This window comes from Coturnix japonica, chromosome 15 (genome assembly GCF_054131305.1).
Source record: "Coturnix japonica strain WE chromosome 15, WE-NBRP24, whole genome shotgun sequence".
NCBI lineage: Eukaryota > Metazoa > Chordata > Aves > Galliformes > Phasianidae > Coturnix > Coturnix japonica.
In genome coordinates, this window is record NC_140677.1 from 15,816,335 (window position 1) to 15,831,374 (window position 15,040).

A 15,040-nucleotide genomic window follows, 5' to 3' on the forward strand; every position below is an offset into this window, starting at 1 on the left:
CTCAGGAAGCAAACCATGTTAGCCAGCTTACTTAAAATGTGTGCCCATTTAACTGGAGGTGTCGAGATGCTGCATGTTCTTGCTCTACTCATCTGATCTTATCTTGCCCTGTCCCTCTGCCTCCCTGATCTCACTCCAAAATCAAATTCTCTTCCAAATTGGAACTGTTTTCTCTCTGTCTCCATGGCTGTTATGCTCTGGTTACGTTTTTGTGTTGTTTTTACCAGTTGATATTAGCAAGGATGTGTGATGCTGCATCTCTGAAATAGCCCTTCTTCCTTTGTAGATCTCCAGAGCTTTGGTAATCAGATATTTCTCTGCTGGCCTGCTCTTAGTCCCAGGTTATGTTTTTTACTGCGGTTATATTCATGATGGTTTGATATTCTGTGAAGATCTGTGGAAATTCCAAATATATTCCTGTGTAAGCACATGTTTATCGCTGTAGCATCGTGATGTTTCAAAGGGTTATGGTAAATTAGCTGTAGTGCAGCTCATGCATTGCTTCAATGGATAGATTGTTTGTGTGGTCAGATGGTGATTTGGGATGAAGATGTGAAATCCTTTGATCAAGCTCCTGTTTGAAAGTTAGCAGGACTCACGCCACTAATGTGCTTTGATGCTTTTGAAGTCATCCTTTAAGTAAGCTGCTGACGAACAAAACTGCAGATGCACTCTCAGAAATTCCCTGTGTACTCTTGAAAGTGGATGGTATGACTGAAATGACTTAAAGAACTTACAGAAGCGGTGAGAGAAGAGCGTCTGTATGGGTTCAGCTTACATGAATAAAGGCACCTAAGTGAGCACACTACAACTTCCATTTCCATAGCAGGATCAATTGCTATCGCAGCGTTAGCATAGTGGTTTGCATAGGACCTGTCACAGTGAAAGAGATGGCAGACCTCAGCCCACTCCCAGCAATGTCATGGGAGTGCTTTACCAGCTTTTGGGCCTGATTCCAGTGCTAAAACTCCATCTGGCCTATTCTGAGAAGTGGGAGCGCACCAAAATGTTGTTACAGTTTTCACTTGATGAGTCGTGTTTGTTAGCTTCGGCACCAGAACTGTTTGTTCATCCTCTGTGCTGTCTGCTGGTGGTTGCTTTTCCAGTCCTTGCTGAGCGAGCTGTTGTCGTAATGCTGGAACTGGAAGGTAAAAGCTCGGGTCTTGAGGCTGTCAAGTCAAGCTGTGTATTCCGTGGCATCAGGAAAGGCAGAAGTACAATTTCTTTTGCTTAAGAGAATGGCAGTCAGGCTGCTTTTCTGCAGAAGCTCTGCTTTGTGGTATAACTGTGGTTATGGTCGGCAGTCTGAGCAGAATGTAGTTCATACATGGATTTTGGTCTGTTTTCTTGCCGGCTGAGTTTATGTTGGAGGTCTGGGTTCCTTGATGGGGTATGTCCAAAAAAAAGGTACCTTGTCTTTTGCTGGTGAGGCTGTGAGGATTGTGCAGGAGGTTAAATTCAGGTGTTCCAAGTTCAGCGATGCACGATCACAGCAATGGCTGTGATCACAGCAACGTTTACTTGTGAATTTCTGTTTCCATCTGATTATAACTGGGATGTTAATGTTCTTGACTAGAAATGGAGCGTGATTACAGTGGGAAATGAGGGTTGACGTGCCCTGTGAACGGACTATTGTGTGTGTTGTGCATCAATCACAGGCAGCAAGGAAACAGGTATTTAACACAGAAGGGATCAGCATTATCCACCCCATTCTCCCTCAAATCACAGGGCAGCTTCAGGACTCTTATTAAAGCTTTAATATGTATGAAAAGCACTGTATGCTGCAGGAAGAAATCTGGAGCATTGCTGTCACTCTGCGTCTCTCGTCCTCTGTGCTTCAGAGGAAAGGCACAAACTTCCCATGCTCCTCTCACTTGACAGAGGGAAAATTCCTTCTGACATCGCACCCATTGCACTCAGCATGGATGGACAGGACAGCACCTGAGAGCTCCTCAGCACTCCTATGAGAACAGCTTACGGTATGTTTGGCTCTTACTACCCTCATAGCAGGGCAGTGGGGGGAAGATCCTGAAGCCTCTTCGTACGAGGAGATGCAGAAGGGAGGTGGAAGATTCCTCCAGCCTTCCGCAGTGACAAAAGACATGGAGGTTTGATGGGCTGTAGTGAAACGTCTGATGGGAAGTGGCGTTCTGCCTTGAGGTTTGTTTTGCTGCACTGTTGTACCGTGTGTGTGCATTGACAACTACCAGATGCCACATCCAAGCGTCCTCCTGCGTCTCCGCTGCTCCATCCCACCCAAACACTCGCTTAGTCACGTCTTCCACAGGATGAGCAAGCAGCCTCCAGAAGCCACATTCCGCAAAAGGAAAGTGGTCTCAAATCAAGTGTGTCACATAATAAGTACATTTTTAACGAGTATCAGGGCTATAAAGCAGAAAAACATGAGATTTAAGTGCTTAAATTTCTGAGGCTGTCTACTTTAGAACAGGAAGAGGAAAGTGATTCTCTCCTGTTCTCATGGACAGCAGGGGAAATCTTGACTTTTGTGATGTACAGTCCACATCTCAAAAGAAAATTAGCGATGTTCAGATGAGTTTCACGTACCAGATTTGAGCCAGGATGGCAGCAAAAGCCCGAGCAAACATTTGCTGTACTTTTCCATTGAGAATCTCAGGAGAAGAGTTACCAGAGTAATTTCTTAAGTCCTCAGAATCCTGAGAGGTACTTTCTTACACGTCAAATCAGGTTGAGAGTTCTCACTAGGAAGCTGTTTTCATTGTGTGAGTAAGGTATTTTCATGTTTATAGCCATAGGTTTTTAAAGGTCTGTTTGACTCTTCCATACTTGTTATGTCACAGGACAGGAGAGTTTGGGTGTTGGGTTTTCCCCTGTCCTGACAGTGCATGGTTCATATGGGATCGATATTCATCCTGTCCCACTGCCTGCTTCTCTGCCCACGGCTTATCTAGTCATCTTCCTTCCCGTGTCTGTTGGGCCAGTCATTAAATGTAAGTAGTGAACTCCAGAATGTTGAATGGACAGTTCTTAGTGGTAAGCATATCGATTGATAAGTTGATTCTTGAGAGGAGCAGCTGAAATCTGGAGTCCTCTCCTGTAGAGCTGAGGTCAGGTAACCCATCCTCAGAGCCTGGATATCCTCCTAGGAGGTGATGTGATGGGAAGCAGCATTTGGAAGACATGGGTAAGTGTTGGTGCTGCTCCTGCATTTCACCTGGCAGCTCACCTGGTTCTCTTTAGATTCAGCACCAGGTGTAGGCAATTGCCACTAAATGAGAGTTTGGATATGTTGAGAAATGAGGTCTCCAGGGACAAAACCTTCTTTTAATCCACACAGCTGTTCCCTCTTCTGTAGATCTGGGGTCTTTTCCTTGTAGCAGAGAGGATGTCCTCCAAGGAGCTTGCCTGCAAGGTAAGCATTGATAGCAATGGCTCTGAGTACTTAATTCAGTGGGTGCAGAAGTGAACTCTGAGGTGTGGAGGGGCCTTTCAGCTGCCCTTACACAGTCAACGTGTTCTTTGCAAATGTTTGTTACTGTGCAGAACATCCTGAACTCCATTCACCACGTGGGTCAAGCTGTGTTGGATTCAGATCCTATTCTCATGGCTACGTGCACCAGTCTGCCCGTGGGATCTTTAAATACATAACAAAATGCTCTGAATTGTCTAGGAATACATTTACCCTTTTCAGGCAGGGCTTTCCAGGCTGACTTTTTCCCAGCATGATTCTGCACTGGGATTGATTGGCAGTGTTTTGATACCGTGTGTCCAATATGTAAGTAAGGAGCTGGGCATTTCCTCATTGTTCTCCCAGTTTCCTAATGGCTGTTGCTAATTGTAAGGTGCCCCTGGGGGGAAATGAGCCGGAAGGTCCTGGGGTGGGTTAGTGCATACAATTGCATTGTGCTAATGTGTTTAATATTTGTTATTGTTTAACAGCATTAAGTGGCGAGATGACCTTTGAGAATGAAGGTGGTCGTTTAACAGAGTACTAAATGATGTGCCCAGGCACCAGGGCAGCGTTTTGGAGAGAGGGAGGAAATCTCTGTGTTGAGAACCAAGGGAGTCTTTGAAGCAGCTGTTGTCCAAACACAGTCCAGGTAGTAGACCACAAGGAATGAGAAAAGGAGTATAGATGAGGCAGCGCCATATGCACCCCTCCCTAGAGCCATCTATGAATAATTACACTCAATACATTATATGTTTAAATATTCCTTACATGTTGATAGCTTATGTATGCTTTTCAAATTGACCCACTTTAAGGCGTCATCTCCTGGCCATCACTGTCCTCTTCTGACTATATATGGCTTTCTTTTTAAGATGTTCCCATTTGTTCACTGATCTTATAATGCTGTTCTGCAAAGGTGCCCCCTTCAGAAAAGCCGTTTGTGAGGAGGGAAGCTGGACATTATAATTAACTGGCAAAGGAGAAGTTTGAGCATTCAGTGGAAGGCGTAAGATCCACTCTGCCTCATTAGGTCAAATATAACTTTTCAGATGTGTTGAGATTTCATTAAGGGACAAGATGCAGAAGCTTTTCGTATCGCCTACCATCCAAATCTGGACCCAGAACATGTAGAGTCCCAGGCGTATTGCTTGTTTTCTCAAGTTGCAACACAAAGCTGTCATCCTTCCTGAAACCCTAATTTGCAGCCTGCCTGTGCTGTTTTGGTGGCATTCTTGGAGCAGGACTGAGCGTGCTAACAAGTGAAGCAAATGCTGTGTTTAAAAGATAAGCACTTGGAGAGTACCAACTTGGAAGGGAGCTGGAGTTCAAAAATCCAGGCTCTGAAGTGTAGAGAGCTGGCACAGTTTGAGAGGCAGTTTCTGTGTGTATTTGTGGAAGGCATGTCAGTGGGGGGGGGGGATGAGCTGTAGAAAGATATTGAGACTTATTTAAGGAGAGTACAGTTGTTATCCAGGGTGTTAGAAATCATAGGAAGAAAACCAGAGGTGCCTCAGCAGGGTAGATAAGGTGTCTGTGGAAATAAGGATGCAGACTGGCAAATTCTGCTAAAGGACACGTTGCCTGGATAACTGGGCAGGAAGGCTGGGCTGGGGAGGGCTGTATGGGAACATCTGTATGTCCTAATGGATGGTCCCAGTGCAGGTGGGCAGTGGGGTTTGTGTGAAAGGAGTTTGGGAAGGAGGCACAGAGAGCTGTCTGGGATAAGATGAGCCTTATATAGCATCTTAATCCGTTATATTTAGCTGCTATATCTTTAGGACTCTTTAGGTTATCCTCCTAATGCCTCTGTGCTGGGTTAATGCTGTTTCATTTACCATGCCTATCACTGATAGGCCTGAAGTTGTGTTCTGTTAACTCTGGATTGCTGAGGACATCTTTGGGCTGTGTGTCTCAGGACTCCTCTGACGTTGAAGGCAGTGAGCTCTGAGCACCTTGCTGACTGGTGTCAGATGGCTGCTGAAACTAATGCTTTGCTTTTAAATGCTCCAAAGTCATTCCGTGTGCTTTTCAGCTCCCCAGCACTTCTGTTGCCCAGGAGCCAAATTTACCTTCTTCCCAGGTCACCGCTAGCACAGTGTTTCTGCAGGTTTTGTGTCAGTGTTGGCCTTAATGGAGATATGAAGTAATACATAGTAGGGTTGTCTGGATCCACTCAGCCACATAACCATGCCCCAAGGATCCACTGCTTGTCAGCCCACCCCTTCCCCTGTGCATCTGGAAGCACCAGCCTGTGGCTGTTGGCTGCTCTGCAGCAGCACACTGGTAGATGATGCCAATGAAAAGAGATCCCTGTGTTGCAGGTGCTCAGGGAGCTCCTGAATGGGGTAGAGAGCCCTTGGGGAACGTACCACTCCACTGGAAATTTGCTTGGCGTTACCTTTGCTGTAGGAAATGCCAGATCACTGCAATACCCAGAGCAGACCAGACTGCTCACTTCCACATCTCTCCATGTCATGCTCTGTTTTCTGAATGCTTCATTGCAGATGGATTGTGCTTTGTGGGTTCACAGCTTCTCATCTGCTTTTTGTCAGAGGTAAGCAGATGCACTGCCTGTTGCTGTGTGGATCGAGTCCCTTGTACAGCAGCTGCCAAGGAACTCGGAGATAAAAACTTCAGCATATGGGAAAACTGGGATGAGAAGCCAGCTTCTGTGGCTGAGATGGTCTTGTTTTCCAGCTGGGCTCTTACCCTCCCAGGTTTCTTGCTGCTCCATCCCCATAAGGTGCTGTCTGGTGAGTTCCATGAGGGTCAGAGGGACTGGAGGTGTTTGACCCTCGCTGTTGCATGTGAAAATGAACCCCTTGAGGGAGAGAGCATCATGCTCCCTCTCTGCAGAGGCATGAGCCATGCCAGGAACACAGGATGAGATTGTCACATAGACTGTGGTGTGATTGGAACGCTTTGTAATCCAAACTCAAAGTCTGATTTGCAGTTGCACGCAGCTGACTCTGCTGCCAGCCCCTTGTCTCTGCGTGCTGTGCTGCCTGGTGAGTGCTCACCATGCTGGGGCTATGGGCTCCCTCTGCGTCCTTCTCTTTTGCCTCCTTGGCTATGACCTGAGGCTCCCCAAGGCAATAAATGCTAGTCATTAATCAGTTAGAGTCATATTTAAATGATTATTGTGTAATGATTTTTGGATAACCATCCTAATTATAGTAAATGTGCATAAGAGGACTGAATTAACGTCACATAAGTGAGGTTAATCTTGACTGCTTTGCTGTGCTTAGTGTAAGCATTCTTTTGTCATAATCATTACGTCTGGTTGGAAATGATATTTTCGGTTCGCTTTAAACACATGGAACCATGTCAGTAATATGACTTGGTTATTACTTAGCAAGATGGACACCAGAAGCACTCAGTTCATGGTATGGATATTTTCCTTGTGATCAAAGAGGATGAACAATATAAGGGAGTGATCAGATGCAGCATTGCTCAGTGTTGTGTGTGAGCCAGCTGCTGGAGGAGACCTGTGTATGGTGTGCTTGGGGTGCAGGCATCTCTGACAGATGTGGGGCAGTGCATTCTGTGCTCCCATGAGCTGCATTCCATCCAGCCAGGGAGAAAATTTTGCCTCGCTAATCCTTATGGATCTGCAGACTCACAGGTGAGGCTTGATTCTGATCCCAGGTGCCCTCTCTTGTGATAAGGGGTGGTAACACACAGGTACTGTCACCTGGGAGAGCCTGGGTGCATCTCTGCCATCCTGCACAGCAGCACTGCATGCTGCAGCCATATCTCCATGCTGTTTGGCAGCACTTGGTGGCTGCTGAAGTGCGACCTGTGGGGTGTGATGCTTGGAGAGCTGTCAGCTCCTCGGTAAGAGGCTCTGAAGTGAGATTTTGTTGCCGTTTTTCAGGTTTGGCCCAATTCATGGAATTGTGGAATCATAGAATCATGCCTGCCCTTCTGACCCAACCTGCTCTTTGCTCCTGGCCCCGCATGCTCGGCAGCACACAGCCTCCCCTTGCCTGTGTGAGCCAGCTGTGCTCTGCACAGAGCAGGATGGAGGATGGCTAAGGCAACGTGATTGCGAGGAGATTAAACTAGAGGTGATTTACAGCAGCCTCGTGAGCGGGTTTTCCATGTGCTAGCAGCAAAGTCTGGTTTTGGCCTGACAGTCAGGGTTATCTTCACCATTTAGATCACATCGGTATCTTTTAAATTCTCCTGGTTTAAATGCCTTCATTGATGAGGAGTATGAATGCTGCTCTGATAATATTGGGCTTTTGGTGCTGAAGCCTCGTGGCCAGCTGACGTGTGGTCTCGAATGTGATTTTGGAAAGATCCCATCACCTAAATGTGATGGCTAAAGGATTTTCCCTTTTCTTGCCCTCTCTTTAAGTAACCTGTTCTTGTGGGTTTGGGGATTCCATGGATTAACATCACAGCTCACTGAAGGGCTCTGGAACTGCTGCTTTCTGTGTGTGCTTGTTGCAAACAGGCTGTGTGGCTCCATGGCATCTCTCCTTCGGGCACTGTGGTGCTGCTGCTCAGGTGGTCAGAGTCTGCTGCCCTGGTGTTTGCATGCTCAGCAGTCAGCTGTTATCCCAGGTGGTGCAGATTTTTAGGTACCTTTAGCTACAACAGTTTACATTCTGTTGTATCACTTGTAATCCAGTACTGCAACTCCAACAGACCCATAAACAGAAATATATATATATATATAATTGCATTTGAAAGGTATCTGACAGCAGCCTGAAACATGGATCCCAGCATTAAGGTCCTGATGCTCTGTTTTGAATGTAGAAATGAGGAAACAAAAGCAAAAGCTGCTGGTGCCCTCGCAAACCTCAGCATTTCATTTCCATAGTAGCACGGGGCCACTCTGCCTCTGAAACCTCCCTCTGGTGAGTCAACGCTGTGTTACAGCTGGGTTTGAGGGGGAGGTTCTGTGCTGGGAGGACCAAAGAGACATTTCTGTAGCATAATGAGTTAGAAAGAAAAGGCCAGGCTGCTCGGAAGAGTTGGGAATACACAGGGAGAACTACCAGGCTTAGTGAGTCAAGGAGAGGGGTCCCTGATAAAGCGTGTTGATGGAAGAGATGGTTACTGTCTGCGTGCTGCTGTGGTGTAATGTAACCTTGCTTGACCTTTCTTTTTTCCCTCTCGCATTCTTCTCTGTAATATTCTGAGAATCTTCACTGTTTCTCAAGGATCTGCTCGACTAAAAACCGTTTCTATCCAAAATATCTTGCAGAGAAAAGTAAGAAGATGTGGCTAAAATACAATAAGGAGTGGCGGGGATTAGAAGAAATAAGGATTTGGGAAATATTTGAGATGGGGTCTATGAACAAAATGGAGGAACAAAATCCTGTGTGTCCTGAACAAAGCACCCATTTCTGTGTGTTAAATAATGACTGCAGCCTCAAAACTGTATCAGAAGCCAGTGGCAGTAAGAGCAAGCTCGACAAAGTGAGCAGGCAGTCAGCAGGGTGTTAAGGAAATTAGTGACTAATTATGCAAGTGACACTTTTCTGCAGTCTCCAAGAAATGAATTTGCAGCAGAGAGCAGCACCGTGTGCACTTAAAAACTGTCTTCCATAAAAAGAAAAATAATCCGAAGGCTTTCTGGCAACTTTTATTCTCAGTAGCTGGTGGAAGGGTGAAGCTTTGTGCCCTCAGCCCCTGCTGCCCCTGGTCCGAGCTCATGGCAGGGCTGTTCCTGAGGCCCTGACTCAGGGCTCAGTTGAGGCTGTGCTGGTGAGGATGTGCACCCTGCCTTCTCTCCCCACCCCGAGGCTGGTGCTTCTGGCCTGCTCTCCTGGCAAGTCCCTTGTCCTGTGTGTGATGTGATGGGTGCCCACTTGGGATGGGAACCTCCACCTCAACGGGGCCGGCAGCCCCATGGGCAGAGCTTTGACCTCAGCGAGGTCTGGGAACAGCACAGCTTTCTGTAAGGCAAGGCGAAGCCAATCTGAAGAGAAGAGCTTGAAAAGCTGGGTGGCAGAGAGGAAACCCCTGAGGTGTTCAGTGCCTGGTAGGAAAGAACAGCCCTGATGTGTAAAAGCAGGCTGCCAAGAAGGGGAGGTGGTGGCACGCTGCCTGAGTAGTGCCTTTCATCTCCAGCTTTCTTTTCTGCACTCTTTTTGGAGGAGTAAAAGATTGCTGTTGTGCTGTCAACCGAGTGATTCCCTCCCATGAACTCTTCCCACCTGCCTTACTTATTCCCTAGCATCTCTGTCACGTTTGTCACAGCGATGTATGCATGGGTGTATCATGACTTCTGAACAAGAACCCTGGGAGCTTGTGTGCTCACATTTATAGTTGCTGTGTGTTCTCTCAGCATGACGAGGCTGCTGGGTCAGAGCACCCGGCGAGCTTCCAGCTCATTCAGGTCTCCCAAAATGGCATGGGGCCATGTGCAGCTCCCCAGCATCTCTGCACCGGCCTGAAGGGTGGCTGCTCTGCAGAGCTTGGCTCTTGGTCTCCTGATGGCTGCAGCATCCCGTGTGATGGTGACACTCAGCCTGCATCCCATGTGCCCGAGCATAGGCTGTGTCTGTGTCAGGTGAACCCTCCCTGCTCTCTGCTTGTTCCCCCTCAGGGAGCTGCCTCGAGGCCAGCCCAGTGTGGCTGGGGTGGAGGAGGCTGACCAGCTGCCCCTTCCCAGCCTGTTTCCCCCCCTTGTGCCCTGGTCACTGTCTCTGCTCTTCCTGGGAGGTGTTTGTGCCTGGTTCCTCTGGCGTCAGGCTGCAGCTTTGTAGCCCCACACTAGAGCAGGCCACGGGCAGTTTCCCTCCCCCTTCCACGGCAGAGCTCCAGCTAACCAAACCAGAGGCTTCCTCCTCCTCTCAGTCTGCTTCACTCACAAACCCTTTGAGAAGCAGAGCTTTAACCCCTCTCTTTGCCTCAGTAATCTCCGTGTGCTGGGTGCATCCGTCATATACCCCCTTGTCTCAACAGGGAACTCTTACGATCGGTGGTGAAGAAGTGACCCTTGAGTACACCCTATGCCCAGAGTTTTGGCGCTGCAAACGTGTAAGTATGCAACCAGAGAGCTGTGCTGTGCTTCCCCTGCTGGTTTTTATGGCAGTGGCAGCTGAGACAGCATTAAACTTATGCACAGTGGCTGAAAGTCCTTAAGAGTAATATGTATTCTGAAGCTCTCTTCTAAACTTCCATATTTTTCCCTGCCTTGATTTGATACTGCTTTGTTGCTTTGGTACAGGTAGCACGGTTTTGTGTGCAGAGCAGCCTTGTCCCTATGCAGTGTTTCTCTTTTAACATGCGGGGAGCATAGCATATTTCTGCTGGCCCAAAATGAGGCAGTGATTCCACCAGCTGGAACAGAGCAGATTTTCATTCTGGTTCACTCCCCTGGTTCAGTGTTAGAGCAGAGGAGGGTTGCTGTTCCCATTCCTACTGGCTGCAAACCACAGGCTTGCAGCAGGCTCTGGGTGAGGTACCCATCCTGCCTCTCAGGCTCTGTGTGTAACTTCTCTATGGCTGTAACTTACCTTCTGAAAGCAAATCAGAATCTGACCTTCTGAAATAGGCAGAAACCACATCTGCAAAACATGACTTCCTCATGCTGTACATCTTCCATTGCAGTGCAAAGTGTGTAACGTGGGCTACAGATCTTCCTGCTCCTATTGCAAGCTCCCGAGAGATGGTGAGTATATCTGGTCCTCCTGTGCCAGGTCAGTTAGAAGTTTCATCTGCCCTTACAAGTAAGTTTGCCTTCTGGCTTCCCTGTAGCATCCTTGTTGTTGGAACTGGCTGAGCACTGTGTAGGAGCATTGTTAATTTTGCTTCATTTAGGCCCCTTTCCTGCCCATACTAAAGGTGCTGCCTGCTGCTGCTAGGGTCTCTGTTCTTTTGAGCCTTGGTGTCTTACTACATGAGTCCTGCATGGTTTTTCTGTTACTCTTTTGAGGTTCTTGGGCTTGGGGTGAATGCAGGATGTGAACTGTGAACTCACCTTGCTGACAGTAAGGAGCACATGGGAAGGAGCTCAGCTCCCCCAGGAGCTCCTGCTCTCCCACCAGCACTTCTGGGTGGGATGGCATGAGAGCCAGAACACGTTCCTTGGAGGGGCTGATTTCTTTGGGCTGAGCAGGTATTCCAGGCCCTCTGTAAGCTTTGCCTTGGCATCTTTGAGCAGACTTCTGATATTTCTTGTTTCTTATGCACCTTAGGTAGGAGGGCATTAAAATAACTGCAGATGCAGAGTTCCTTACTTGCTGAAGCGCTCCCCCAGTAGATGTTGTGCTTTCCTTGCACTGTGGCTCTTTTATTGGTATTAGGAAGGCAGAATTTACACAGCTGGCCCCCTTAATCACCACAGCTGTGTATTGTAATAAACACTACCAAGGAGCAAAATAAATTGAGCCTTTAAGATGCTGTGAAGAGTGATTGTGCTGCATGCTTCACACTGGCCTGTTGTGTTGATTAGGAGTTTGTGGTAAGGTCATCTCCCCGTGACTGTCCGTTAATTGTTAGATGAAATAAAGTAAGGCTCTACACATAAGCATTTGTTTTTGCAGCTTTGCATGGGTTCTTGTATGCACAGTGGCTGCTGGTTTTGAAATCAATTTTAATATGTTTCTCTTAACAGGGAACAGAGCAGGCTCAGAGTCCAAAGGTTGTCCTGAGGGAGAAGATGCATCATCTGAGCAAGAATTCAGTAAGAGCAGCGCTCTCCCCATCTCTGGGATTGTGCTTATGTCTGTGTAATTTGGTTTCATTTGCAAGCTCTATGTGAGGTACTGCATATAAAGTGTAGCCAAACCTCTGCAAACGGGAGACAGATTAGTACAGAGCATGCATGCACAGCGTGAGCTGTGCTGACAGCCAAGCAAGTCACTGTGTAGTTTTCCCAGTGTTTACATGCGAAATGATTGTGTTCTGCCGTGCTTCTCACTGCCCAAACACAATGAGAGCAGAGATGTGCTCTGGGAAATGTTAAAGAGTGAAGCTTCACTTTGCCAGGGCTTGTTCTCTCACTCCTTACTTTGTGGAAACAGACTTCAGCAGCAGGTACAGGGCTGGTGACATCTGACCTTAGAACCCCACAGCTTAGGTTTCCCTTTCTGACAGCATCAGAAACTCAAGCAGGGATCTCTTGAAGTGAAGCTAGATGCTTCAGAGGCCTTCAAGCTCAGAAACCTGATAGGATTTACCCTCTGTCTATCACGTAGCTGTGCTAGGGGCAGGGTGTTTCCACATCATGGTACCTCATTTGTGGTAAGTAGGGACCTATTAATAATCAGTAATTTTATTTATGATGTATGTGTGTGCACCCAGTTTTCCTCTAGCATAGAGACAGGATGACAGTCATTAGTTGAGATTGCTCAGCTACAGAGTGTTCCTGAATCAGATCAGGCATGGTAAGGATATCACTGCTGTGTAGGTTTTCCCAGACATGAGTGCACCGTATCCAAACCCATCCTTATTTACATGTGCCCAGGCAAGAGCTGGTCCTAAAAGGAGGCCAGAATACCTCATCTCTGACTGAAGAGGTCAGACAGAGGAACCTGATGTGAAACAGCAGTGGAAGGATGAGCTGCACGTCTATCTTGCCCTTTTTGTGCCTTGGGTCTGCAGAGAATAAAGATATGGGATGTGTAAAGGACAGAATGGGGTGAATAGGCCTTTTCTGAGGTGAACATTTGTTCTGAGCAGAAAACAGCACAAGAAAAAGTACGTGCTGAAGCACCGTGTTTGAAACCAGACAATTTCTCTTCTCTAATAGCAGAGACAAAGCTTGAAAAACCTGAGCAAGAGTTACCAGCACAACCAGGATCTCCAAAGCAGCCTCTCCAGGCCTCAGATCCTGCTCCTCAGCAGGAGTGCCAGCCTCAGGAACAGGAGCCAAGGAAAAGAGATGAAGGGAGAGAACGGCGACCCTCGCAGGAGAAGAGAAGGGACATGGACAAGCAGCAGGAGCTGCCTCCTCAGAGGGAAGGAGAGGAAGCCACACCACAGGAAGGCGGAGGAAGCAGAAGTGAGTGGCAGAGAGCCCAATTTGGACTTCACCTGGGACTGCTGTCTGTGCACTCCTATCTGCAGAAATAGCAGCATTTCTTTAAGACTTCTGGAGGCTGTTGTGCAGATCTATGGCATCAAGTAATGGTGGGCTGTCCAGCTCCTAAAGTGCTGGCAATTTGCCCTTTAAAAAGTTAATTCTGGGTAAGCTGTCTTCAGGGTGTTACAACTAAATTAACACAGCAGCAAAATTCTCTGAGGCCATAACTTAGCCTGGACTGAGCTCCTCCAAGGAGGAGACTGCATTCAGCTCTGCTTTCTGAGGGGGAAAGGTGGGGAATTAGTGGGAGAATTCTGAGCAAGCTGGGGAGATAAAGTGGGAAGGCTTGCAGACCCAGCTGCAGGAAGCCCTGCTATTGACTTGGAGGGGTTTAATTCTACCTTTGCTGTTACAGTAAACCTAGATTTGAATATAAATATTTATTTTCTTTCTTCTCTGGCCTCCTCTCATTGACCTTCTCAGCAATCATGCTGAAGCGTATTACTCGGTTCACCCCACCAGAAGTGATTGTGGGGCTGCTGGCTCCGTATGTGCGTATCTCCACATCCAACGTGCGCATCATGAAGAACAAAGCTGGCCGGATGGGGCAAACCTACGGCTTCATTGAGCTGGAATCACATGCTGTGAGTAGCTTCCTGTTCTCACATCTCTCCCTGTTGGCGTGTCTGGCGGGCAGAAGTAGAAAAAAACACAGGAATAAAATAATATAGGAAGTCCTTGTAGTTGTGAAGCATCTTTCTTGGAGAGTGTTGGTGGCTCTCCTGCTCATCTGGCTAGTTACAAGGAACACCTGATACCTCTGTTGATCTCAGGCCTTAGGAGCCAAAGGCTGTTGTCTTTAAGTTGTGATGCTTTCTCAGTATCCCGCTTGGCAGACCCTCCTAAACTTGACCATATCTTGCTCAGCTATTTTCTTTATAGGGATTTACTATATCAATTATCAATTCAACGTTTTCTGTGAGCAAAAGGCAGTGAGCAAAGAATCTTAATTAACGGGGTGCTCTAGGGGAGGGTTCATATGGATGTGAAATTTTCCTTTGCTTTGACAGGAGGCACTGAGGTTGCTAAAGATACTGCAGAATCTGGATCCCCCCATCTGCATTGATGGACGTACATTGGAAGTGAATCTTGCTACAGGGAGGAGAAGGTATGGCCAGATAAGGCAGTAGAGTTGCCCTCTGTGCTGTGCTGTAAGGCCAGAGCTGTGCTGTCAAAGCAGATGCTTCAGTGCTGGCACACGAATTAGCACAGATGTTCCTACACCTTAACATGATTTTGACAGTAAAGCGAAAGTAACAGAGCTGGAAGAAGCTTCAGAGATTGAGCAGCATAAGAATAACCATTGTGTTAAGTGGCCTTCTGTTGTCCAGCCATCATGTCCTATTGTGAAGGGGCCAGTGATCTGCAGAGCCTGCTTCCTGGGGTGGGCACAGTCCAATGTGTGGCCAGTGAAAGTAGTCTTTCTATCTTCAGAGCTCCTGCTGATTGTTTGAGTACACTGAGGTTAATGTGAAGCTAGATTGACGTTAACCTGCCACATTTATCTCAATAGGAATGACTATGGGGAGCATGGAGACAACTCCTACTATAACCAGGTAGGTCTG

At 47.4% G+C, this 15,040-nt stretch overlaps 1 protein-coding gene across 3 annotated transcripts in view; it reads left to right on the forward strand.

The window, feature by feature from the left end:
• Positions 1-15,040, forward strand: part of RBM6 (RNA binding motif protein 6) — a 48,508-nt gene that overhangs the window by 23,818 nt on the left and 9,650 nt on the right. For 2 of the 3 annotated variants that reach the window (XM_085516551.1, XM_015874601.3), the window contains exons 7-13: positions 10,352-10,426; positions 11,000-11,060; positions 12,006-12,074; positions 13,143-13,394; positions 13,899-14,059; positions 14,486-14,583; positions 14,989-15,031. In XM_085516551.1, the coding sequence (XP_085372677.1) occupies positions 10,352-10,426; positions 11,000-11,060; positions 12,006-12,074; positions 13,143-13,394; positions 13,899-14,059; positions 14,486-14,583; positions 14,989-15,031 (759 nt within the window). Of the gene's footprint in view, positions 1-10,351; positions 10,427-10,999; positions 11,061-12,005; positions 12,154-13,142; positions 13,395-13,898; positions 14,060-14,485; positions 14,584-14,988; positions 15,032-15,040 lie in introns of those variants that run through there. The other variant, XM_085516552.1, reaches the window with a different exon arrangement.